At 37.3% G+C, this 25,165-nt stretch overlaps 3 protein-coding genes across 7 annotated transcripts; 2 read left to right on the plus strand and 1 right to left on the minus strand.

Moving 5' to 3' along the window:
* Positions 1–3,036: 3,036 nt before the first annotated feature.
* Positions 3,037–3,902, plus strand: LOC108156268. Its single transcript, XM_017287636.2, has 2 exons — positions 3,037–3,197; positions 3,335–3,902. Exons 1-2 carry the CDS (start codon positions 3,054–3,056, stop codon positions 3,722–3,724), a joined length of 534 nt encoding a protein of 177 aa, XP_017143125.1. The 5' UTR covers positions 3,037–3,053; the 3' UTR covers positions 3,725–3,902.
* Positions 3,903–5,437: 1,535 nt separating this feature from the next.
* On the minus strand, positions 5,438–21,882 carry LOC108156266. 5 transcript variants are annotated; one of them, XM_017287632.2, is made up of 6 exons: positions 21,584–21,882; positions 10,023–10,438; positions 9,854–9,965; positions 9,110–9,249; positions 6,688–8,017; positions 5,438–6,625 (listed from the first exon to the last, which is right to left on the minus strand). In XM_017287632.2, exons 2-6 carry the CDS (start codon positions 10,357–10,359, stop codon positions 5,521–5,523), a joined length of 3,024 nt encoding a protein of 1,007 aa, XP_017143121.1. In that variant the 5' UTR covers positions 10,360–10,438; positions 21,584–21,882; the 3' UTR covers positions 5,438–5,520. The 5 variants fall into 5 exon arrangements, with proteins under 5 accessions (XP_017143121.1, XP_033244537.1, XP_017143120.1 ...); XM_033388646.1 differs by lacking the exon at positions 21,584–21,882 and adding an exon at positions 11,313–11,329; XM_017287631.2 differs by lacking the exon at positions 21,584–21,882 and adding an exon at positions 11,048–11,264.
* On the plus strand, positions 15,219–24,669 carry LOC108156267 (tyrosine kinase receptor Cad96Ca). The gene is made up of 11 exons (XM_017287635.2): positions 15,219–15,413; positions 16,348–16,512; positions 17,631–17,893; positions 18,299–19,084; positions 20,079–20,331; positions 20,557–20,645; positions 22,501–22,640; positions 23,202–23,307; positions 23,485–23,624; positions 24,144–24,285; positions 24,355–24,669. The coding sequence occupies exons 2-11, from the start codon at positions 16,374–16,376 to the stop codon at positions 24,577–24,579; spliced, it is 2,283 nt and encodes a 760-aa protein (XP_017143124.1). The 5' UTR covers positions 15,219–15,413; positions 16,348–16,373; the 3' UTR covers positions 24,580–24,669.
* Positions 24,670–25,165: the final 496 nt, after the last annotated feature.

Genomic DNA, 25,165 nt, shown 5'->3' on the forward strand with positions numbered 1-25,165 from the left:
AGCTCTAACGGCTTAGTCACGACGCTCGCATCTTCCCGTCTGGCCCCAGCTGAGCGAGGTCCGTCCACGTCCCGGGCTCACACACCACATGCCTTCGAGGCTTTATTGCTCCCTTCGGTAGTCTCTCGCACGGTTCCTAGCACTATGGCCCAATCGGCCGCCAGTTCCGCACGGTCGTAGTTTGCCTTGGCTGCAAGCAGACTGACACGCTTCGACCAGAAGCTCAGCGCTCCAGATGCTGGTACACCAACCCGCTCGCTCTCCCAAGTCCATCGAGATCAACTCCGTAGTCTGTGGGCGAAAGTGGACGCGGAGTTCGAGACCTGTGAGGGGACGATATCGGAAGCGGATCCGGAGGGGGTAGCTGACGTCCAAGGGATGTACGATGACTGCTACGCGGTCTACGTGCAATGCCCCAGACTATCCCTCACACGCCTCAACTGGCCATTCAAGTGCCGACTTCCGGTGGTTGCCGCCTTCCTCCATGTGACACTGGAGTTTTCAGTCGGGAATACCAGCAGTGGCCCACGTTCCGAGACCTGTTCACTGCCATATATATAGAGAACCCAAGGTTGGCCACTGGAGCCAAGTAAAAACTGCTCCACCTCAATAAAAAAACGAGCGGTGAGGCACCCGACACAGTGGCACAGGCTCCACTCACAAAGAAGGGTTTCGCGTCCGCATGCAACGCCAACCGTGAGCGTTTCCAGAACAAGAGGCTGATACTCAAAGCCCAGCTGAAGCTACTTTTAAGTCTGCCCCAAATCCGCAGTGAGTCAGCAGCAGCGCTAAAAGAGCTTTAGAGGGCCGTTCACAAGTGCGTTACGACACTCAACCATTCCGAGGTCTCGACAGACAGAGTTTTCGCTGACGGAGTGTTAGTGTACCTCATTTCCGCGAAGTTGACGAAAACGACTTTGGAGCTCTGGGAGCAATATGTGACACACAAGTCCTAAATTCATACCTGGCACGATATGGACAAGTTCCTGTCGGAGCGGTACCTGTCTCTCGAGGTGACCGAGGACGGCCATCCAGGCATGGAGACTCAGGCCCACTCCAGGGCGAGCATAACCTCGTCAGACAAGTCAAAGGGAAATCCCAAACCCATTCCGTTCCCATGGGAGGACTGGGCGAAGTCCAGTCCAGATTTCCGAAAGAAATTCACATTATCCGATCATTCATGTATGTCGACGATGTCCTAGTCGGAGCGGATTCTACCGATGAGGCTCGACTAGCGATCCACGAGGCTGCACTTAGCTCTGCAGGTTTTCCGCTGAGAAAGTGGACTTCAAACCACAAAGCTATTCTGGCAGGAATACCGAGTGCTCATCTTCTCCACAATGATTTACTGGAGATTGACGAAGATAGCACGGTTAAGACTCTCGGGATTCGCTGCAAAGCGATTTCATACGAGTTCTTTTTGTCCCTCCCGAGTTAGCGCCTGAGTCGTCATACACCAAGCGAGTAGCTCTGTCCCAGATCGGAAAACTGTTCGACCCCGCGGGGTGGATGGCCCCATTAATTGTCCATTCCAAGATCTTTATGCAAGAAATCTAGTTGCAGGACCTGGGATGGGACTATGAGCTTCCAAGCGAGATCTGCCAGCGCTGCAGTGCTTTTGTCCGAACTTGGCTGCAGAGGAGCCGAGATCAATGGCCCGCACCAGTTAGTAATTCCCCCGTTATGACCTCAGAGCAGCGTGCTGTAAAGGTCCATTTCGCACTCAACCCAGCCGAAGACTTCCTCGAACGATTCTGCAGTCTGGAGAGTGCTCTACGAGTCCGTGCATATATCCTGCGCTTCACCAAGCGCTGCTGGAAATTAGACACTGCGCAAGAGGGTCATCTTACGAGCGGCTAAAGCTAAACAAACTGTTATCGGGTAGGTACCCGAAGTAGTCTGATCGGGTCAGGATATGGTATACATAATTTTTTTACCCGCCCTCATGTTTTAACAAAATTTGATTCAGATTGATTAGTTTTAAGGCATAGCATAGTGGGAGGCGCCCATCGCCATCTGGAGCTGCCGCACCTGTAAAACCCAGAAAATTGTTGCTACGATTACCAAGGTAATCTTGCCAATCTGGGCCAATAGCATTTAAAGTAAATGTGGCATCATGAAATTCAAAGAAAATCTTATGAAAAATATTAAATTGAATATGAAATCCCAGTAGGCCGAAACAAATATTCGGTCCTGGGGTTTGAATATTGTGTAAGACATGGTGTATGAAATCATTATTCGTTTCATCTCGGAAGCGATGCCAATAAGACGCTGAGGGGACAATATGAATCGACAAACGATCAAGTCTAGAACCATGCGAGATATAAGAGTACGAATTTCAGGTGAACAAATCCAAGAAAACAATGCAGATAAACGTGTCAGAATGGCGTAGTTAGGTGAATCACAATCGCAAGAGGCCCGAGATGAACGAAATCAACAAAGGCAACTAGAACGGAGAGTAACGCGCAGATACATAGTCGATAGACGTAGAGGAATTGACCAACAAAGCAACAATTTATTTTGCAGCCATTAAATAAACAAACAATACACGCAAATCGAAATGGACATGCAATCCATCCTCCAATTTGGAGGAGATTGTTCGGAAAAAACTTGAAATTCAGAAGAAGCAACAGAAATAACAGGAGCAGCACCAGGAAACAAAGCGAGAGATACTTCAGCAAATTGCGAGCACCCTTGGCCAAACCACATTCCAAACAGAGCTGCTGCAATTTTTAAGGGAGTCCAAAGAGTAACTTTCATTGTATGGATTCTTTTAATAGAGTCAATAATATTCCCAACTTACTAAATTAAAATTGTGAAAATTTCACAATTCAGACCAAATTTTATTCATTTAATGCTCATCAGCTGCTTTTTTGACGGAATGTGAATCGGGGTTTCACGTCCCATAATCCCACCGTTCCCTCGGGATGTGCTCGGTATGCACAGTCTATAGTACTGAGTCCCCCTTAAAATACTTAAATACGGACAAGTAACAAGTATTTTAGTATTTTAACCGGAATTAGTATTACCATAATCTGTATATTACTAATACAATGGCTGATTTTCAAGAACAGTTAAAACAATATCGCCTTAAAAAGCGAAGGAAAAAAACGATTGAAAATTTAAAGGAAAAATTTTACAGATTTTTAATGTTTGGCACTGGTTCTACTAAAGAAACTACAATCGATTTGCAACAGGTACCGTTTACGTATGAAATTGCATACGTATGAAAGTGCATACGTACATACATACATACATATGTACATATGCAGAAAAATATAAAATTTGCCTTCAAGTAAGGTTTTCTGTTAATTTCATACACATTTTTTTTTAGCCTTCAAAAAACCATCCCGAACTTTTCGAAGAAAACTCGCACGATGGCTCTTTGTCCTCCAGTGCGAACGAATTTGTGGAAGAAAGCAGCATTATGCCCGAAACCGAAGACCATTCAGGGGGGAACGTACTCAAGTATACTCTTTGGACTGTATATCTTCTTTTTTGGATAACTCTCTATGTAATAGCCATTGAACTGAAGTTTGGATTGGTTTATCTTATGTTTTCCGCACTGTTTGGTATTTATTTTAATACGCGAACGGGCCCAAAAAAACAAAACGAAATTAGCGCATATAGTGTTTTTAACAAAAATTTTGAGAGTATAGACGGTACACTGAAAGCAGAGCAATTTGAACGTGAAATTCGATATGGCTCGGGAAGTGTAAAATAAAATGATTTATTTTTATATGGAGCTTAAGCTTTTTTATATCTATTATAGAGTATTCAAAAGTGATGTAATCTTATAAAATTCAAAGTTAGCGTACCACATTTTTCTGAATCTTTAAAATTCATTCATGTACGTACACTGCCGATCAATAGAATAGACTCAATGCATTTTTGGTTTTAAACTTTGATTCTATCATTTGTGAAATAAGCTTTCGACGAAATTTTTTGCTGTTAGAGCAGTATAGTTGACGAAATAGGGGAATAAGAGTGGGCTGCCTTTCCCTATGCCGAAAAATTAGCTTTTTTGGCGATCATTCGAATAGATTCAGAGGCTGCGGTTTCAGTTACTGATAAGCTGTACACGGTAAAAGGTGCATTTATATACCTCTTGCACTTTTCAAGTTTTTTTAATATAGAATGGGTCGTGATAAAACTGTAACAGCGGAAGAAAATTCTCAAATATTGGCATATCGAGACAGCAACCTTACAACCAGGCAGATAGCCAAACAAAATGTTTAAAAGGCCAGTCTGTTGTCTCATTTCTTAAGAAATCCATAAAATTATGGAAATAGGAATAATATGAATGCTCCAAACAGAAAAGCATTCGCGCCTTGGCAAACGCGAAGAATGCTGCGAGAAGCCTCACACCCAATGTGCTCTGCGGTTAAAATTCGATAAAATTTTGAAGTCAAAGCTAGTATAGCGAGCTAGTGATACGAGATGAAAAACATCTAAAGAGATTCAAAATAAAAAAAAGACCACCACTCACTGACGTTCGTAAAAAAGCTCGCTCTCTTTTTTCTCAGGATTATATTGCAGGGAACCCCGACCGGTACCGAACCGTTTTATCTAATGATAAACGCTTTAATTTGGGTGGACTAGATGGGTTTAATTATTAATTTCATGATTTAACAAAGAAAGAACATTATTTGTGGGGTGCCATCTCTTATGGAACATATGAAATCCAGTTTGTTTCGTATACGATGAATGCAAAGAGCTACTCCAAATGTCATTTCCCTAATTTTCCAACATCTTAGAGACATTAAACTGGACTTTTCAGCAAATGCCCCAATCCATACTGCTAGAGTGGTAAAGTGGATTGAAGACCAAAATGTTGCATTAATGGAGTGGCCACCTTACTCTCCAGATCTAAATATGATAGAGAACGTATGGTGATGGCTTTCGGGTACAGTGTATGAACCCGAAACACAATTTGAAGGTGTTGAATCATTAAAACATGCCATCAAAAATGCCTGGAGTGAAAAATCCCAATATCACGCCAATGTTTATAGACCCTTGAATGACAAACATTAAATCTAGATTTTTCGAACATTCTGTTAGCCTAGAATGACCATCGACAGGAAACATACCCCCTATTACATGTTTGTGTTTTTTTTTTAACATAAATGTACAATAACACATGATACATAAACAGTTTGCCGTCAATGGCGCAAAATATGGCTCTTGCCAATTAATGCGCAGCAACGGTGATCAAATACAGCCACGGTGATGAACTTTTTTGAAATCGTAACAGGTGACCAATCATGGATGTATGAATATGAGCCCGATAAAACGATATGAGAGTTTTTGCATTTCGTTTTGCATAAATAGTAAAAATAATCAAAAAATACTTACGCCAGAAAGCGTTCAGCGTTAATGGTAAAAAGCCATATTCATCACGACCGAATGTTATATTATTAAATAATAAGAATGCGTCTTTCAATGGGATATTTTTTGTATTTAACATCAACAGTTACATTTAAACATAATTCCTTAGTCTATCCAGGTAGTCTAAAAATTCTAGCATTTCGCCGTACTTCGGGAAGGTAGTAAACATAAAATGCTTAATGCCATAACTATATGCCAGATTGAGTGAACAATGTGATAATTTTGCTTTGTTTGCAGAAAAGCATAGCACACCAAGCCTACACAAACAAGGCAAATCCCAAAAGGCAGCCAAACTGTCAAGTAGCGGCGAGACGGGAACATTTTGCGAGTTTTGGCACAGCGAAAGCCCCAGCTGGTCGAAATTAGGCAGATTCCTGTCAAGGCTGGTGCGAGGAAAACCCAAAGGCTCTGTTTATTAAGCTCTGTTCCGAATGCTAGTAGAATAGCACCAAACATATGTAAAGGAGACGCAAACTGTTGTCGGACGTCGGCCATAGCTACAAGTGTTACCCAGATAGCCAAAAGTCCACAATAGAAATCGCAAAATTGTAAAACACCAATTTTTACCAGACAAAAACTATACTCATCTTCGCCCGAATCGCAGGCATGATAGAAAGTCGAAAAAAACATTGCAAAAAAATAAATTATGCCTTCTGTAAAGTAGCGGCGACTTAGAGCGACGTAAATGCTCGGAACGAAGATTAAGTTACTTAAAGTTAGTAACAAGGATGCAAGTAAGATGGACATATTTGTAGGAACCTGGGAATCTTCGGTACAGTCCCAACCCCGATATCCCTTCATGCATACGCATGTGGAAAAAACAAAGCCACCGGACATATAGTGATAACAGCGGCCAAAGTGACCGCAACTTCCTCCCACACAAGGGCTTGATGACACGGAAAACACCACTGAAGTGTTACAGTTATTGTCTTCAATATGTTCCTCCATCGCAGTTTTGTGGTGTATTTTGAATAACCCTGTCATGTCGTAGTTGGAAGTGCATTGATAGTCCATCAAACATTCCTTCACTTTGAATGTCTCCGTTTCATTCATTCCAGCTAAGCAATCTGGCGATTTTATACAGGCATCGTATTCTTTAGCAGCACTAGCACAGGGACACGGAGGGCGCATTTCCATCAGGAGGTTTTTATGATGGCCAACGAACTCCTTGATATTATCGATTAATGTACCACGTGCCGTTTCTGCTCCATGGCAGTAGAGTCCCATGGTCACATACCTAGACACAAAATTGTATACTGTAAAAAAAAGTTTCATGATTGTAATCAAGTATAAACATACCATCGTCCACTTTCAGGAAAGGGAACATGAATTAGGCCAACACTATCCGTGTTGTTCACTATTTTAGACGCGTGTCTCAGATGCTGTCCGTAGCGGCATTTATCCGGCCATGTGGGAACTCCGGGTTCGCCCAATTGCATACAAACAATTATTTGTATGCTGTGATTATTGAATTTTGGCAGTACAGTATCATTTGGATCGCTTATAAGTTTTTCAGCTAGTATGCCCCCACGCTCAGAGGCTGGCGAAAGTTTCGGGGGAAGCAACTTTACTTCGGTATTTGTATGGAGAGCATGCTTCATAGACACGGCGAATGTCAGTGTGCCTCCAATATCATTTACTTCGCCGAGGTCAAATGAGAATCCTGAAGCTGATTCTGTCGTTAAGTTAAGGACGGCAGGTACAGTGCCATTTTCATCTGGTTTGAGATCATAATCAAACATAAAGAACTCGCGATATGTTTGCCGCAGCAGTGAGTAGAAGTTCATGTTACGAAAGCGCGTCGGACTCCATGCGTTAAAGCTATTAGTATCTTTATCACCTTGCATATTTTTTCTCTTTAAAACGCTAATTGGCTCTGGGAGATGAAAATCAATTTTGATAGAATACGATACATTTTCCGGCACATCCAATTTTGAATTATCTATGAGCTTTTTCAACAAACTACGCTCTGTTTCTGAAAAGGGATCGGTTTCTTCATCACCTTTAGTCAGTATTTTTTTTTTTCCTGCCCCATACTTTGCTTGTTCCGCTTTGCCAACAAATTTTAGCTTGGCATAGTGCCATGTGCTCGGCTGCACACAAAACTGAATTGAGATTTCCTTCGTTTGATTTGCCCGGATGACCGTAATATGGATCTTGTTTTGTTCGTCCTCGCTGTATTCAATATTTTTCTGTGGGTATGCATTTGCTTGGACATAAAAACCAACGTCTGGACAATGTACGCACACTTTTAAGAATGAGATACGAGCCGTGGCAACGCCAACGTTGTCAGGCACATAGAATTTGTAAGTAATTTCATTGTTTCCGGTTGTTGCATCGTTGCTTCTACCACTGTCGTGGAGTTTGTGCTCATCGCTCTTCGACCCGGATGTGGGGTTATTGTGAGTGAAGTTTTGAAGTTGAGCATTTCTTTTGGTTTTTATACTTAGCTGTTGTAGTTGATTTTGAGTGCCGTGCAGAGAAAGTCTTTCGTCCTCATCGCCTTCTTGAGCAATATCATAGTTCGTTAGATTGCCATTATGTACTTGACCATTATTTACGCTAATCGGGCGGAAGCGCGTCACAGACAACTCAGCCAGCAACAACGAGTCGCATGAGGCAGCGAGGCCTGAATAAATGGAAAAAAAGAACGATGCAATTTTAGTAATACCCTAGATATGCCGTTTATTCAAGAATATGGGGAAAACAGAACGATGAGAGTCCTAAAACCTAAAGTCCTATTAACTCGATTCCAAAGAGCATAGATTTAAATGATTAGCAGGTTGAAAAAGATTCCCAATAGCTTCATATAATATATCTACATAAAGAGAGAAAACAAAAATTTGCAAAAACGTTTTTTTTCGATTCGCTAGCACTTCATGAAGTTCATCAAGTTCTAGTTTTCATTATGATAGCAATAAACATGTGGTAGCAAACGTACGCGAATTAGAAATTCTTATAGGAGAAGATAGTAAAGGAAAACATTACCATACAAATGCCTAAAAATTCCGAAAAAGATCACTTTTTCTTATTTTAATAAGTTTAAATAAAAGGAGTATTTAACAGTAAAAAAATCCTGGAATCAGACATACATTTTCTGATAGACTTAGTTCCAAATCAATGAAAAAGTGTATTTTTCTCGAAAAAGTATTAGATGCCGGGACTCTACAGGGAAGCTTATTCAACAACCTTACCGTTTGCTTACTGTTCATTAGAGTAAGCATTAATCATGAATCTGATATACCAATCTATCCACCCAGCATTTTTTCTGTATTAGAAACCCGAAAAGCAGCTACATTGACATCAGAGAGAGCTTAATCGAATATCGTGGGAAATATCATTGATACAACATAGTATTTTCTGAGCGAAAAAATACAAATACACTATACATCAAACCTCTAAGCGAAGAATTTATAAATTGAAAAAAATAACGATTTTAGTAATACCCTGGATATCAAACATCAAACCTTTAAGCGAAGAATTTATAAAACAAAAACGTTGGACTCAAAATCCATAAAATCCTCGAACGTTCCACCGGAAGGAAAATTGCAGCTCATAATGGAACATTTTTACTGCAGTTACGGTACATATTTAAGCGATATAATCTTAAAAGAAATTTGTTCATTTAAAAAAAGTTGATACCTTTGACTGAATGACTTATAGTACATACATACACATGTATACATTTGAATTACTAATTTAAAAATTTTAATTTTATTACCTTGTTGCTCAATGCGATCATTATTGGGATCTGTCCAACTGACAAATGCGACTGCAAACCAGTTACCTATGTGAGGACCCTGTATATCAATACGTTGTTGTAAATCATTGGACTGGAATTGTAGGCTATGAACTTTGAACCTGAAAAAAAATTGGAATAACAATCAAAACCACAAGAAAGGAAGTCAAACTATTATTACAAGGTATTATTGATATGTATATTGATCTTTTGTGCCGACCATTAGGATCATGTGGAAGTTCCCTGTACGTTTTATGCTTATGTTTTTTTAAGCTTTGCACTTGCTTTCTCTGCTAAGCGTTATCTCGAAGCTCGCTCTAACTTCGTTGTGTTCATGCTTATGTATGCCGAGAGAAGCTGCGCTTAGCAATCGGACCAAACCTTCTACAGAGTACATAAGATATATTCCGATGTTTCGTGCTTTATTTCACAGAATCTGTTCAAATCGAATACTAGTAATGCCACCTATCTATCCTAACTTTTTGTATGACGTTTAACGTTATGGTCAGAGACAAGGGCCGCGAACAACTTCATTTGTTCTTTCTGGCTATAATTATGATCCGATCTGAATTCGGAAATTTGGTGGATATGAAATTCTCTATAATTATGTGTTTTTGCTTTTCTTGTTTCTTCAAAATTAATACAAAATCATCACCGAAAAAATTAGATTTAGAGGTACACAATTCGAATTTTCTTTATTTTTTTAAATTTTAAATTGTATCATACCTTTGCTCAGGGCTGAAAAAGTTCTTCGGAAATGTTATATTTTCAGGACTAATAACTGGGTAGCTGCTTGCCTTCAAATGTAACGTAACATCTTTAGCTTTACACTTTCGTTCTGAAAAGTATGAGTACGTTATTATGATATGACATTTCTAATGTCTTTTGTACTAACTAAAGGCATTTTTTGATTCCTCAAATGCTTTAAAGGTAAAATAAGCAGCCCGAGAATCCGGTGGAACACGGAAGTGCAAAATAGCGACATCCTTGTAGGATGTGTATTTGAGTAAAGAGTTTGATGGCAATCGGACGATCTGCTCGTGATCAACTGGTATATTCATTTGTTCAGGGGTTTCCTTCGAAAGTTCACGTATCAAATATTTATTCTCCATTGCTTTGGGAAGTGCTTGAACTCTAGAATCCACAACGATCAGTCGATGGTCAATTATAAGTAGCGTAATCATTACTAGAGGTACACAATTAGTACGATATATTGATGTCTCAATCATCATTTCTTAATGTACGTGTTAATGTTCCAAGTGAGTATGCATTAGTAATAGCCAGTAAATCCGTTACATTTAGTCTTCTTTACTGAAAAAGGAAAAAATAATATTTTTAGTAATCATAAAAACAGTTAATCCTTAGTTCGCAAAATTCTGCTTCAGCTACAATATTGAAAATACAAGAAATCGAAAAAGCAGAATTATAAAGAAGTTTCTCATCTAACTGATGACAGAATCTGCTTGCGATCGGATCATTATAGCCGGAATGAAGAACAAAATGTTCCATTGGTGCGACTTCCCATGATTCGCACACTCTTTCAAACTCAAAGTAGGTTACAAGGAACAATATACGTTAAATTTATTCTTTCTTACAAGAATCAAAGAATATATACCATTAAAAGTACAGAAAGACGAAGTCATATGTTATAGTTATTCCATGTTGGAGGTTCCAACTTATGTACATACTGGGTGCTCAACAAAACTGGGTCTAAGAAAAGATTTCATATTTCATTTTTCACAGCTGAGTATGATTTAGTTTTCTTCAAGAATATATACATACATAAATATGCATTGTATTCTACGGTGAGATCATCTGATTAAAATCATAAAACCCTGTACAAAGCTTTAAAAAGAAGAGAAGGCTAACTTCTAGGCAAGGAAAATGAATTTGTGGCTCTTATATTATATATTCACTTACAGTTTTTGATTTTGTTCGTACTTTCTTAAAAAAAAAACAATGCGTTTAGCAATAAAACTTGTTTTGCTTGCGATAGTACTTATGGCAGGGATTTAGTTTAACATAGTAAAAAGAAAAAGACGAAATCACTATGAGTTCATTGAAAGCGATACTCGAAACAACTGACGCTTGTAGATTTTGGTTGTACAATTCATATTGGAGCTGTCTTATCTGTGCTATTAAATTCGAATGAATTCTTATTGCATTAATGTAAACTCACACATACATATGTATATACTTGCTTGAAAGCTTATCAGTCAACTAATCAAATATTCCACAAATACATTTAAAATAAATATTGAATATTTGGTTCTCGATTTTGAGAGTATTCTTGACTATATAACTTTTGCTCTTATTAATGTGATACGAATAATAAATAATATGAAAACTGAGAAACAGGCCTTCTTTTTTCTAAGTTTATTTCTTTATTTGTCTTAGGCTTTTTTTTTTTAAATATAAGTTCATTATGGAGTTGTCAATGTTTTTGTCTGTACTAGAACGGAAGATAATTTTTTTTACTCGGCTAATATTAAACTACTCGGCCATCTCATGAAGAGATTTCGCCATCGATTAAGGCATATCAGTTGGTCTTTGATTCAGCGACTTCCGCTATGAAATCGCTCCCAGTGGCTTGGGAGCCTGATCGAGCTTACAATCCTTAGCTAACGGAGTAGATTCACCTGCGGAATGATTATTCAGCTTTAATACTTTAATCGATATACTTAATTGAGACGCAGTACTCGTGTGTATATGTTTCTACTATTTCCTACTTGCTCGTTCCAGGCTATATAGACTCTGCCTCTGTTTTCCATTATATAAGAATATGTGGACATTTCGTTGAAAACCAAACGAGACCAAATAATTAATACCTATAGTCGATTCGATAGAATTTTTTTAGCTCTATGCTTAGTACAAAAGATTCATCAAATTTTGTATATCCGATACTCAATATGAGTATAGGGGTATATTAGATTTGTGGTGAAAATGGATGTGTGTAACGTCCAGAAGGAATCGTTTCCGACCCCATAAAATATATATATTTTAGCATATTATATATATTATATTATATATATATATATTATATATATATTCAGCATCAATAGCCGAGTCGATTGAGCCCTGTCTGTCTGTCCGTCCCTATAAGCGCCTAGTGCTCAAAGACTATAAAAGCTAGAGCAACAACATTTTATATCCGGATTTCTGTGATATGTCACTGTAACAAGTATGTATGTTTCAAAACTTCGCCCCGCCCACTTCCGCCCCCACAAAGGGCGAAAATCTGTGGCATCCACAATTTCAAAGATACGAGAAAACAGAAAACGCAGAATCGTAGAGGATGAGTATATCTTTTAGAGTTAAAAATATGAATTAGATTGTATATTTATTATAGACAGAATCAAGAAAACAATTTCATTCTCTCTCGCTCAAAATTTTCTCATATCTCAGAGACTATTAAGGCTATAAATCTTCCTATAAAACGCATATTTCAAAATTTAGTCACTCCCCCTTCCGCCCCCACAAAGAACGAATATTTGTGCCATCCAAAATATTGAAGATTCGAGAAAACTAAAAACGCACAATCATAGAGAATGACCATATCTATCAGATTTCTGAATCTGGATCAGATCGGATCATTTTTATCGCCAAAAGGAACAAATATATTTGCAATGTGCGCCAGACGCACACACTTTTTGTCGCTCAATGTACGCGTCGTCTGCCGGAGGAGAGCTTTCTACCGAGTATTACACAATAAATGATCTCTATTGGTGTTCTTTAAATTGAACTAAGTGCCGGTCGTATCATTATGAAAACTAAAACTCGATGAATCGCAAAAAGGTGCGGAAAATTTTTGTTTTCTCTCTATTTTATACAAAAGTTTGGGTCCTCATCGTCTTTGTCGCCGTCGTCGCCCGAATTTTTATTTTCACAGATGAAAATGTATCGCGTACATAAAAAGGTATTTCATAGATCAAAATAAATCTCACAGATATAAATGACTGACACGTAAATTCTTGAGGGTATCCATCGAGGGTATTTTTTTGATTGCTTTTGAAACTGTCATCCGTAATATGTTTATTAGATGTAGTTAGTACTATTGCGGTGAAATTTGAGACTAATATCTATCCATTCTTGGTAGATCGCATTCCATCGAGGCCATTTTATTTTTGCCTAAGCAAGTTTGACGAGGTTGGTGCGCGAGAGAAGAGAGTGTCCACGAGGCTTGCCCCCTAGTATATATATATGTATATATGTACATATGTATTATAACGTTATACATATATATTTGAACCATTTGAGCCGTCTGATCCGTTTGGCTATAATAATGATCCAATCTGATTTAGATTCAGCATTCTATAAGATATGGGTATTCTCAATTGGGATGGGATATGGGATGCCACAATTTTCGTCATTTGTGGGGGCATGGAAAAGAAATAAACTTGGTTCAGTGTGATATCACAGGAGTCTGGATAAAAACTTTTGTTGCTCTAGCTCTTATAGTCTCTGAGAACTAGGCGTCAAACCAGACGGACGGACGAACAAACGGACGGACAGACGGCCAGACAGACATGGATCTATCGACTCGGCTATTGTGCTGATCATTAATATACATATATACTTTATGGGGTCGGAAACGTTTCCTTCTGGACGTTACACGCATCCATTTTCACCACTAATCTAATATACCCCTTTAATCTTTTTGAGTATCTGGTATAAAAAGTATATATGTACACTTTATTATCGGAGATGTGGCAAGAACCAAAAACGTTAAAAAAATAATATTGTCAGTGCTTTTGGTTTGTTTTGGTATTTGTTTCCGTTGTCGTTGGTAACGCTGCTACTGAAATCGACCGCGTCGATAACGTCCTTTCGGAAAACAGACATCTGCTTTGATTGATTATTATAAGATTATTACTATCATTATATCAATTATTATACGTATCTTAAATATTTGTTTATGTTTAAGTTATACATGCAATACGCTATATACATGTTCATATCCGAGTGTCTCTACCCTACCAACAAGTTTAAAATATAAATACTCCCCAAAAAACCGTACATCATTTTCGGTCCGAAATGTAACTCAGCTTTGTCTGAAGTAATCAAATAAGTACCAGAAGCATTCGATAATTCCCGATATCTTTATTTCCATTTTCATAGGCATTGTCGATAAATTAAAATATCCATCCTATTGTTAAAAAGCCTATAAAATAATTGCTTGATGCATGATAAAACCATTATACAGTATATATGTACATAGATGTGTCAGCTCATACACCGAACATGTCGCAAACGAACTTTCTGGATTAGACCCCAGGTCTTCGGTTGCCGCCGTTTCCTTTCTCTGCACCTCGTGGGATAAAAAATAATAAAACAATCAAATCAAAGAACAAACACAAAATTAAAAAAAAATTAGACTCTTGCACTTCCCAAACGCAAACTGAGAGTAATCTCAGGCAGGGAAAGGCAGCGGACTGAAGGCATGGACAACTATCTCAACAGCACGGTTAAAGTGCCCAATCCCATACAGGGTGGGTGGCAAAGCATCTCCCATAGCCGACTTCCTCGTAACTTGAAAAGGAAATGGTAAACAGTGAATTCCAGTCAAATTATTAGGCATTTTTTTGGGGAAAAAAACTACCACTGAAACTAGCTTTGGGAAATACTACCATCAATTTCAATGTTAAAATTGAATTTACAATTTGGAAGTTGAACAGCCGAAATAATTCAAAAAAATGTACGATATGGTGTTTGCCGATTGGAGATTGAATGTGAGACAGATTGTGGAAGCCACAGGCTTTACATGGCTCAGTGGTTTTAATTTTGACTGATCTCTTAGGTATGAAGCAGCTTTCCGCAAGGTGAAGCTTTCCACCGAAGCTGCCATCTCGCAAAGACGAAGAGTTTTGGGAGCTGCCGCAGCAAATTCTTTTGGTAAGTTTGCTTTTTACGAACTAGCACATCTACGAGAAAGGTTGTTCATATCTGTTAAAGCACTAATGTACATACCTATATAACCATGATGGCTTGCGTTCCAAAACAAATTTTGTGAGAAAGAGAGAAATTGAGCAGAGAGAGCCAGAAGAGAGAAGCAAAGTTCGTTGCTTTTTAAGACAAAACAAGTTTTTGGTTTGAGAGTCCGTGAAGCTATTGACGCTAGACTGGACAGACAGTTCTTCAGTGTACCGAGTTGTCAAACGGACCGTTCGCCCATGGCCCTCACTGGCATTAAGTAATACGGAGCCCGAGAAAGTTTTGTGAATAGCAGTTAGAGTTTTTGTGTGCAATGGGGAATTCCTCATAGAATAGTACCCACCCAAATATTAAAGTACTAACCCCTATGGTTTGCATGACTATGAAAATAAAGATTATTACTTTCAGAGCATGCCAATGCGACATGCTTTGAGCTATCAAGAATCGAAACACGTATTTCTATATACTTACATACATACACATGTAAATGTACATATGAACTTTTTGTGAGTGGCAGCATGTGATTAAGAGACAATGCGGATCAATTGTATCATTTTGGATTGAATTAATTCGAAAAACTCCTAACAAATATTTGTATACATATGTACACACATATATGTATGTATGTACTCTGTGCTTTCTTTCCCCTCTCACCCTTATATATGTATGTATGTACATATATGTATGTATATAAATATGATATACACATAAATAATAATAATAATTCAATGACAAAATTTTGTGCTGTACATAATTACATAAGTATACACACATATACATATATGTAGTAGTACATTCATACTGCGCTTCGATTGCGACATGCACCCGATGCTGCCTAAGTTAAAAAGAGAAATCGCGGACCCCATTTATTTAGCGTACATGTACATATGTACATATGTATGTATTTTCTTCAAGCCAAATATGATTTTTGCCCTTGCCTGAAATATTTAAATAAAAGAATTCGTTCCGGATATGGCTATCTACATCGACTTGGCTGTTCATGATGCTTAAGAATACATACATATGTATGTATGTATGTATGTATGTGCCTACATATGTATACTACGTATGCTATCTATCCTCTTGTGCTTTATAACAGCTTCAGCCGTAAAACTTCGCGGCCATGGTACTCTCCTAAAAATTGTTCATTCCTTTTGTTATCGTCACCAATCCAAAAAAAAATAATATTTTGCTTGTTCCGTTTTACACACTCAAACGCACTGAAAAACATGTGAATTTAAGAGTGCTGTGAACTGATAAATTATATCATCTTGTCCCACGTCTTTTAGACATCTAGAAAACAGAAAACTTCGCAATGGAATTTCAGCATGGCCACATTCACAATCACCAGAGCCGGTCGAAACTCTGTAAAAAAACCAATCTCTCATGTAGGAGAAATTTGTCCTTTGCCATATTGATAGCTACAACTGGAGTTTTGTCTCTAATATCCATAGGTAAGATACATTTATTTTGATAAGAAATTTTATAGAAAAATAGGTTAGAGATCCGTTAGACAAGACAATTTCTACTGTACTCTGTGATTTACTTGTAAAATTTGCATGGCCTTTTGATAATTATGTTTATGCTCGTGAATACATTTATTATCTGTAAAGACGTATTTAAGCAACTTTCACTGATCCAGAAAGTTCAAAAATAAACAGACCAACGGATAGACATTCCGATATATGTACATATGGACATATATATGTATTTCGGGTAATGTGAATACTACTGGGGGTCAATACGCTCATTTAATATTTGGCTGACAAAACAATAAAATGACCACACTACAAATGGGGAGCAAAACCAATTGTCTTGCTCTTGAAATTCAACAACAGTCCAAGTTTTCTGTGGGCGGGATTTTCGCTTTTTTTTTGCCATGACATGACCGTGAATATTTCTTAATGCTGAGGTATTCCTACTTTTTGTGTACCCTATACTTTTGTAAATTTGAATCAAGGATTTCCAGTAATTCCGGTGGTGTGCAGGTGCGCCAAACTTTAAGAATATAAATAAAATTATGTCTTGAAATGGCACTAACATTATGGTTTATACTGATAAGTTTGAAAATTATTCAAGCTAACTTTCTGGTCCATATGTATGTAATACTTCCACTGTTTCTCCCAAATATTCAAAGGACAATAACAGATACAGAATTTTGTCATCTCCTGAATTCAATTTTCTATTCTTTGAATATGTAGACAAGCAAATTTTAGCATTATCAGGAGCTGTTAAATATTTATTTATTTAAATATTTTTAAATAATGAAATACTTCATACAATATATCTATTATATTATAGATCTTTCGATGTTTGTTTTTGTAGTAATAGGAACAAAACAACATAAGAAAAACTTTGATGTAGAAAGAAAATTTTGGTATAATGACAGACGTTTCAGGACATTTAAAGAGCTTACTAGACAGTAGCTGGGAATGTCAATTCAGATGCAGGACTTCTATTGACACCACGACTGGGAAAAAAAGAATTTTTTTTTGTACGAATCAGTGCAAGGGTATCAAAAGCTTCGGCCTTTTGCTCCTTTTATATTTATATTTTTCTTTTTTCCTTGCAGCTGAGGCACATGATCAAAATGCACCTCCTATTTTGTATGTGCGTGAGCGAAACTGGCGGATTTCAGAAGCAGAAAAAGTTGGCCAAATAATTGATCGTGTCCGGGCCGAAGATCCCGATGGCGATGAGTTGCTATTTGGTATTGAACCGCGTTTTCTTTCTCCACAAGGAAGTGACGTAGGTGCCAGCACACCGGAGAAACTGCCATTTCATATTGATTCACAAACTGGTGTTATCTATCTTAATGAAAGCCTGATGGGCCGTGTAAGTAAAATTACCAAAGGCTTTTAATAAGTTACATATGTACGTATATTTTCTTTAACTTGAAGACTTACTGAAGTACAACCGATGATCATTGTTATAAGCCAATAGCAATTTTGAAACTACTAAAAAGTCCTAAAGAGTTTTTACTTTTTTATCTGAATACAGTCGTACACAGAAAAATTTATCTACTTTTATAATATATAAGTATAGGTATATAAGTACAACGTTTATGGCAGTTTTATAGCTATAATTCCAGCCTAAAACGTGATACAGTTCCCCGTACCAAGTGTCGGTGAACACCCAAGTGGCTGTTTTTCATCCTGCTGACTGCTGAGCAGTGTCTCAGGATGCAGAAATTGTACAAATTTCCATAAATTCATTTGGGATATGCTTTTTTATTTGCAGGCCGGCCAGAACTTTCTCATATATATAACTGTCTCTGATGGACGCTACACAGCGAAAAATGAAGTTTTCATTAACATATTGGGTCAGCGGGAGAATATGTACGGCTATCGACCTCAGACGTCTATCTCAAATGTGGTACAGAACATTTCGCAGTTTCTACCATCATTTGATCAACTACCCGGCGTTCAATCTATCAGGAATGCGCTGCCAAATAATCGAGCAACCTTTAATTTCACGCCTGGACCTCATGGAAGTAACGGTGGTATATTTAAGGAGCTGCCCTTCGGTAACTTTTATCCACGTTATCCGAGCCCAAATGATGGAACAGTAGCTAGATCTGAGGTCAAAAACGGACCAACGGCGCCCACGATTTTAAGTTCATCGACGGAGAAAAGTCGTACTAAACTTACCCCCATAGCCGTCAATACTTCCACAAGGTCAGAGGAGTCCTTGACAAAGACGCTGAACGATGGGAGTGGGAATAGCATAACCATTTTTTCAATCAAGTCAACCACCATTCCTATTGTTGTTACTATTTGCGGTTTCATCGCAACCATTTCTGTCTTCATCGGATACATTTGCCGGCATCGTTTTTGTGCTATTAGTAAAACCCTCAAGAAATCAAAAGAAAAGGAGGAGCTGGCGAAGAAATCTAATCAAAGTCAACCAATAACCCCGCTGACTGATGATGGTCGAAATTCAATGGTAATGCAACAGTGGCAAGGACCAGTCGCGTTTGCCAATCGCTATGTTGCTTGGGAGCTGGACCAACCGATTACGACAATTGTGAGTACCGACTAAAATTTTAAGTTTTTTGGTACTAACCAATTCTTTTCGTAATTCATCGATCGGAATATTGATTTACGTAGGGACACATTGTTATTTTTATTGTTATACCCAGTACTCGAAGAGTATAGGTGTATATTAGATTTGTGGTGAAACTGGATATGTGTAACACCCAGAAGGAAGCGTTTCCGGCCCCATAAAGTATATATATTCTAGATCAGCATCAATAGCCGAGTTGATTTAGCCATGTCTGTCTGTCCGTCCGATGAGCGCATAGATCTCAGCGACAAAGCGAAATAGCGACAAACAAATATGCACTTTGGAATAGCATTCCTCTCTTCTGTGGTCAACTGTGCGGGATCTACCAGCTCCAATGCGATTTAATTTGGACTAATCCGAGAAAATGATTCGTGGCCCAGATTTACCCAAATTTGATTTTTCTTTAGACCAATTTAAGCGAGCTTTCTTTAAAGCCTTTTTCCTTTAGAGGACGCTGTATACTTCGAGCTGAAATTTCTTTTGCAAAACGTTGCTGCAGCTCTGATGCTATCTTAACATAATTTTTAAACCGATCCTCAGGCTACATTGCTAAAATTGGTACCAAAAATTATTGATTAATTTTTTAATTTATTTTTAGTTTACAAGAAACAAATTATTATATACTATTCCACTTTTCCACTATTCCACTATATACTACCATACCAATTCATAGGAAGCTGAGAAAAGGTACAAAAATATATACAGATATAATTGTTTATGATGTTTAAACGTGTCATAAAAGAAGTTTTCAATCATTTTAACTACATGCATATAATATTATAAATAGACTAAAGTAAAATTTTATCGAGCTTTCATGTGCCAACAAATTTATAGACGACGATATTAACAACATTTCCTCGACACTTTTCACCAAAAATACCGTCGATGACAACATTTTATCTAACACTACATACACGTATTTCTATGGACAATTATTAATCGAGTTTTATTATAGGCGACATCGCAATTATCAACTAATATGACAAATATTGGTGATGCTTCTGTTGTCGGACCTGCTTGCGGCATAGCTGACCCGGTAGACAACTTAATGCCAGTAAGTGTTATGTCGGGAGGCAGTTCAGCGACGATGGAAAGTGGTTTGGTCAGTGATCGTTGGGAATTCCCACGGTACCGATTGAAGTTCTTCAATATACTGGGCGAAGGTGCTTTTGGGCAAGTTTGGCGCTGTGAAGCCACTGACATCAATGGTATGTAGTTTTATATCCTAGACAACCTTAAAAGTATATGTACTATGTACATAGTAACGTATGTAAATCGATATACGATCTTTACTGCAAACTAGTAGATATGAGTAGTAGATTCTCTATTATTTCGGTTTTTTCGTATCAGTCGTACCGTATTTTCGTTTTGACCACTATTAAATAAATGTAAATATGTTTAAACTATTACATTCGTAAATATATTTTTTGTAGGTTTTGAAGGAATTACAACGGTTGCCGTAAAAACCTTGAAGGAAAGCGCCACAGAAGTTGATCGAAAAGATCTATTGTCCGAGTTAGAGGTAAGAACAATTACAGTATGTATAAGACGTGCTTGTATTTGTACACCCGTATTTGTACAGAAGGTATAATGATATTTTGGCCATTGGCAATAGGTACTTGTAACATTGCACAAAGCCTTCTTTCGACCTCGAAGTTAGACTTCTTTTCTTGCTCGTCTAATTCTTAAATTCTGATCCGTACGCCATTTGCAGACCCAAAATATAATTATTTGACTATTTTTAATTGTAAAATGGCCTTAAACAAATCAGAAATGTCGACGCGCTAAGTGTATGGAAACTCTAAAGTGCATTACATATTGCTTGTTGTGTAAGCAAGTAAAAAACATGTATTATCATGGATGGATGAAAAATCCGTTTTACAAACCGAAAATATTTGATAAAATTTCGACTTTAAGCCCTATACAGCGCTCAAAAAAGGGCCAGCAAAACGAGAACGTACGTACGTATTTTTGAACCGTTAAAATGGCAAAAATCTAGTATCTGACTGAAATATCGAGGTAATAAGAGAAGCGGATTACAGCTGTGAGCAAAAAAAACTGAAATTCTATAAAAATATACATATGTATATACTATCATCTTTGGGATAAAATGAACATAATTTGAATCTCCCCAATTTTATTATTTCAGCAGAGTGACTGTAGAAGAAATATTGGTATTGGGTGGTCGGTCTTTCCTCTCCTTCACGAGAGCAATCTGCCATTCATCATTGCTCAACATTTTAAACATTTCCGCCGATTAGGTATTTAAATGCCGACAGGATGTGGCGACGACCCTCTGTCGGTATTATTAAATATCGATATTTTTCCCCCATTTTTCCTGGGGTGTATTTGGGTGGTAAAAAAATATCAAAATTTTGCATGTGTAGTGCATTTGTTTGTTTACATTTTGTATTGGAAAGTTATATATATGTTCACAGCTTTATATGTAGACATACTTACAAAAAATGTATGCAATCGCAGAGGAAACATATGTTTTAAGCTTTTCCAGGATATAAATTTAATTTCCGTGCAAAGGATCTGCTTCCGCAGATTATTTCCCTTATGAACATTTCTGCCCAAAAACTACTCAATGCTGAAAAACCAAACTATTTTAAGCCTGACGCTACCGCCCAGAAACGACTTCATTGCACCAAATCAAAACTCTTTTACAACACCGTGCAGACGACTTGTATTGATACACGATTATATGTGGATATTTTTTGGTGGGGTGACATATCAACAACTTTAGAAACAAATTCGACACGTATTGTTCGCGGCCTGAGTTAAATGGACGGCAAGGTCATGAATGAAACGGGGACCCTGGTCTGAATATGTTAGGAGAAGCCCCTGTTATGTTAAGTGCTATGTTATTGAGATATTGAGAGCGGCAAATTCAAAATTTGTTAGTGTGACTTGTTATGAAGCAGCACCGAGTGACGGCTAAGAAAATATATTTTTCATATAAACAATGTGCTGATAAGTTTTAGAAATATCAACACTACGTGAACTGAACTGATTCCCGTAGCATCCTCTCCTTTTGCAGAGATCCGCTTTCGCCTTATCAATCTCATTGCGAAAATGCAACATGCGCATTGACACTTCCGGAGTTTGTCACTTTTTTGGCGCGGGTGTGACCATTTTAGAGTTAGGATTGTTCTTTATGTTAATAATGTTGCCGAAATTTGCTGGCGAACTATATTTTTTAAAATAATTTATAGTTTTGTGTAGACTATACTTCCTAAAAAAACTCAATATGGGATTTAAAAGCAGTAACAGTACCGTAATATTTATTAAAGATGAATGAAGCATCCATATGTACATACATTAATCGTTAATTTCTCTCACTCATAAACTGATTTTTTCCGTATTATTTTAAGGTAATGAAGTCCCTGGAGCCCCATGTCAATGTAGTTCAGCTTATAGGATGCTGCACAGATAAAGATCCGACTTTTGTAATAATTGAGTACGTTAATCGCGGGAAGTTACAATCATATTTACGCAACTCAAGGGCCGAAAGGTAAGAACAAATTTATGAATCATATGCCCAGTGTAGTTCCCCCAGGAACTTCTAGAAGAAAGCGTTTCCGACCCTATAAAGTATATGTATTCTTGATCAGCATCAAAAGCCGAGTCGATTGTGCCAGCGCCTAGTTCTCAGAGACAATAAGAACTAGACAAACCAACCAATTCGCCCCGCCCCCTTCAGCCCCCACAAAGGACGAAAATCTGTGGCATCCACAAGATACGAGAAAGTTCAAAACGCAAAGTTATAGATAATGACCATATCTACGAGACTGCCGAATCTTGATTAGATCGGATCATTGTTATAACCAATAGGAAAAATCAACATATTAACATGAACAAATCATCAATCAACATATTTTTGGCATCACTTGAGTATGTTAAAATATTCTTTAAGAATATTTCAATTTAATTTTATTTTGATACGTTCTTCGTTGTTTATTTCATGAAATCTCTAGAAAAAAATCTGTTACATGAACATTTGGTTGGAGTGTTTACTTGTTTGTTTTTTTTGTAATAACCATATTTTTTTTTTGTCTATTGTATATTTTTTCAGACACTATGGGAATACACACGGAAAATCGAATATATTGACATCATGTGACTTAACTTCTTTTATGTATCAAATTGCGAAGGGAATGGATTATTTGACAGCACGCGGTGTGAGTATAGCCATATCATACCTAAAAAACCCACTACAAATATGGAAAGACTTAATGATATTGTATATGTATATGTAAATTGTATATGCATTTATATATGTCGGCGTATAATACAGCTTAGAAGTTTTATTACTCCGCCAGAACATAAAAACAATAAAATTTTGTATTTTATTATAGATTATTCATCGGGACTTAGCCGCTCGGAATATTCTCATCTCAGAAGATCATACATGCAAAGTGGCTGATTTCGGATTTGCGCGAGATATAATAACATCAAAGATTTACGAAAGAAAAAGCGAAGGAAAGCTACCAATAAGGTATAGTTGAAATCCGGAGATAATTTATATTATTTAATTAGTGGATGAACTGTGCACGGACTCATTGTTGCCTCATCAAAATATGATGTTTTGCAGAATAATTCAATATTCTTCTATTTCGATATGAGTACTGTCGAAACTAGAAAACTACATATTTTTACACCCTGAGAATGGACAAAAATCTAGTATTTTACTGAAATACCAAACTATCGTCAGCTGATAATAGAGCTGCTATAACAGCTATAAACAAAAAACTGCATTTAATATTTTCTTAGAACTAAATTTTATATTTTCTGCCAAACACAATTTGAATCGATATCGAAATAGCTTCTGTGTGGTATTATAATACGAAAAAGCCGAGCTTAGCTTCTCCTTAGAATATTAATTGCTTACATTTTGTATAGCTAGGTCTTATGTTGATCTGCGTGCTATGATTTAATTAGGAGTTGGATATGTACATATATTAAGTATATAAATATGTTTTTAAAGTAATGATTTCATAAATCCATATTTTTTCAGATGGATGGCTACCGAATCACTTTACGATAATATATTCTCCATCAAATCAGATATATGGAGCTTTGGTATTTTAATGTGGGAAATTGTAACACTGGGCTCGACGCCTTACCCCGGCATATCTGCTGCCGATGTTATGAGGAAGGTGTGTACAGAAAATATATTTTTTATAATCTAAAGTGAAAATAAAATTAATTGTTTACTTCTGGTACAGGTAAGGGATGGATACCGCCTGGAAAAGCCCGAACACTGTCGTAGAGAGCTTTACAATATTATGTACTACTGCTGGTCTCAGGATCCGCATGAGCGTCCCTTATTTGGGGAAATAATTAATATGCTTGACAAATTACTGCACACTGAAATGGACTACATCGAACTCGAGCGGTTCCCCGACCACAATTACTATAATATTGTTAATATTAGTGGAGAGAAGTTGTAGTTCTTCACGCTTTACATATCACTCACCCTAAGAGCTTTATTATTACTATAAGATACCCCAGTACTCATATTAAATATATTAAATCATTCACTCCATTAAGTTAACATTTACTGATCTTATTTTGCTCGAGAATAACTGTCAATACTTTTTTCCTTTTCGGTCTGGACACTGACAGAACAGAAAGCTCTCTTACTGAGCAAAACACTTTTTGTGTCTCCGCTTGTGTTATCTGTTTCGTGTTATCGGTTGAGACGACACATGATCGTGACTCACAATAGCAACTTAAGGAAACAAATTTGATCAACGCTCACAAAAAAGTGTATCTGATATGATATCTGATATGATAAAAACTAAAAAAGTGTCTGCAAAAAGGTTTTTTTAGTTTTGCTTGTGTTTATGTTTATGTTTTCATATTTTTATAGATGTCCAAATTACTTGCAAACTCCACACAGACTCATTTTACGCGCCAGTAAGAGATCAAATCGCATACTGAGTATTCATACATAAACAAAATACGGTGGTTATCTCTACAGCAGTGATCGGCACGCATACATTCAGTTTTTTTGCAGTGCGTTTGTGTGATATT

Source organism: Drosophila miranda, chromosome 2, assembly GCF_003369915.1.
Source record: "Drosophila miranda strain MSH22 chromosome 2, D.miranda_PacBio2.1, whole genome shotgun sequence".
Classification (NCBI taxonomy): Eukaryota; Metazoa; Arthropoda; class Insecta; order Diptera; family Drosophilidae; genus Drosophila; species Drosophila miranda.

Excerpts from the sequence above, each read along its gene's own strand:
- LOC108156268 (XM_017287636.2), top strand. The coding sequence starts at position 3,054 with ATGGCTGATTTTCAAGAACAGTTAAAACAATATCGCCTTAAAAAGCGA. Across the intron at positions 3,198-3,334 it reads CTACAATCGATTTGCAACAG|CCTTCAAAAAACCATCCCGA; the intron begins GTACCGTTTACG and ends ATTTTTTTTTAG.
- LOC108156266 (XM_017287632.2), bottom strand. The coding sequence starts at position 10,359 with ATGATGATTGAGACATCAATATATCGTACTAATTGTGTACCTCTAGTA. Across the intron at positions 9,966-10,022 it reads GGAATCAAAAAATGCCTTTA|AACGAAAGTGTAAAGCTAAA; the intron begins GTTAGTACAAAA and ends CATACTTTTCAG. Across the intron at positions 8,018-9,109 it reads TGATCGCATTGAGCAACAAG|GCCTCGCTGCCTCATGCGAC; the intron begins GTAATAAAATTA and ends CCATTTATTCAG.
- LOC108156267 (XM_017287635.2), top strand. The coding sequence starts at position 16,374 with ATGGAATTTCAGCATGGCCACATTCACAATCACCAGAGCCGGTCGAAA. Across the intron at positions 19,085-20,078 it reads ACCAACCGATTACGACAATT|GCGACATCGCAATTATCAAC; the intron begins GTGAGTACCGAC and ends GTTTTATTATAG. Across the intron at positions 20,332-20,556 it reads TGAAGCCACTGACATCAATG|GTTTTGAAGGAATTACAACG; the intron begins GTATGTAGTTTT and ends TATTTTTTGTAG.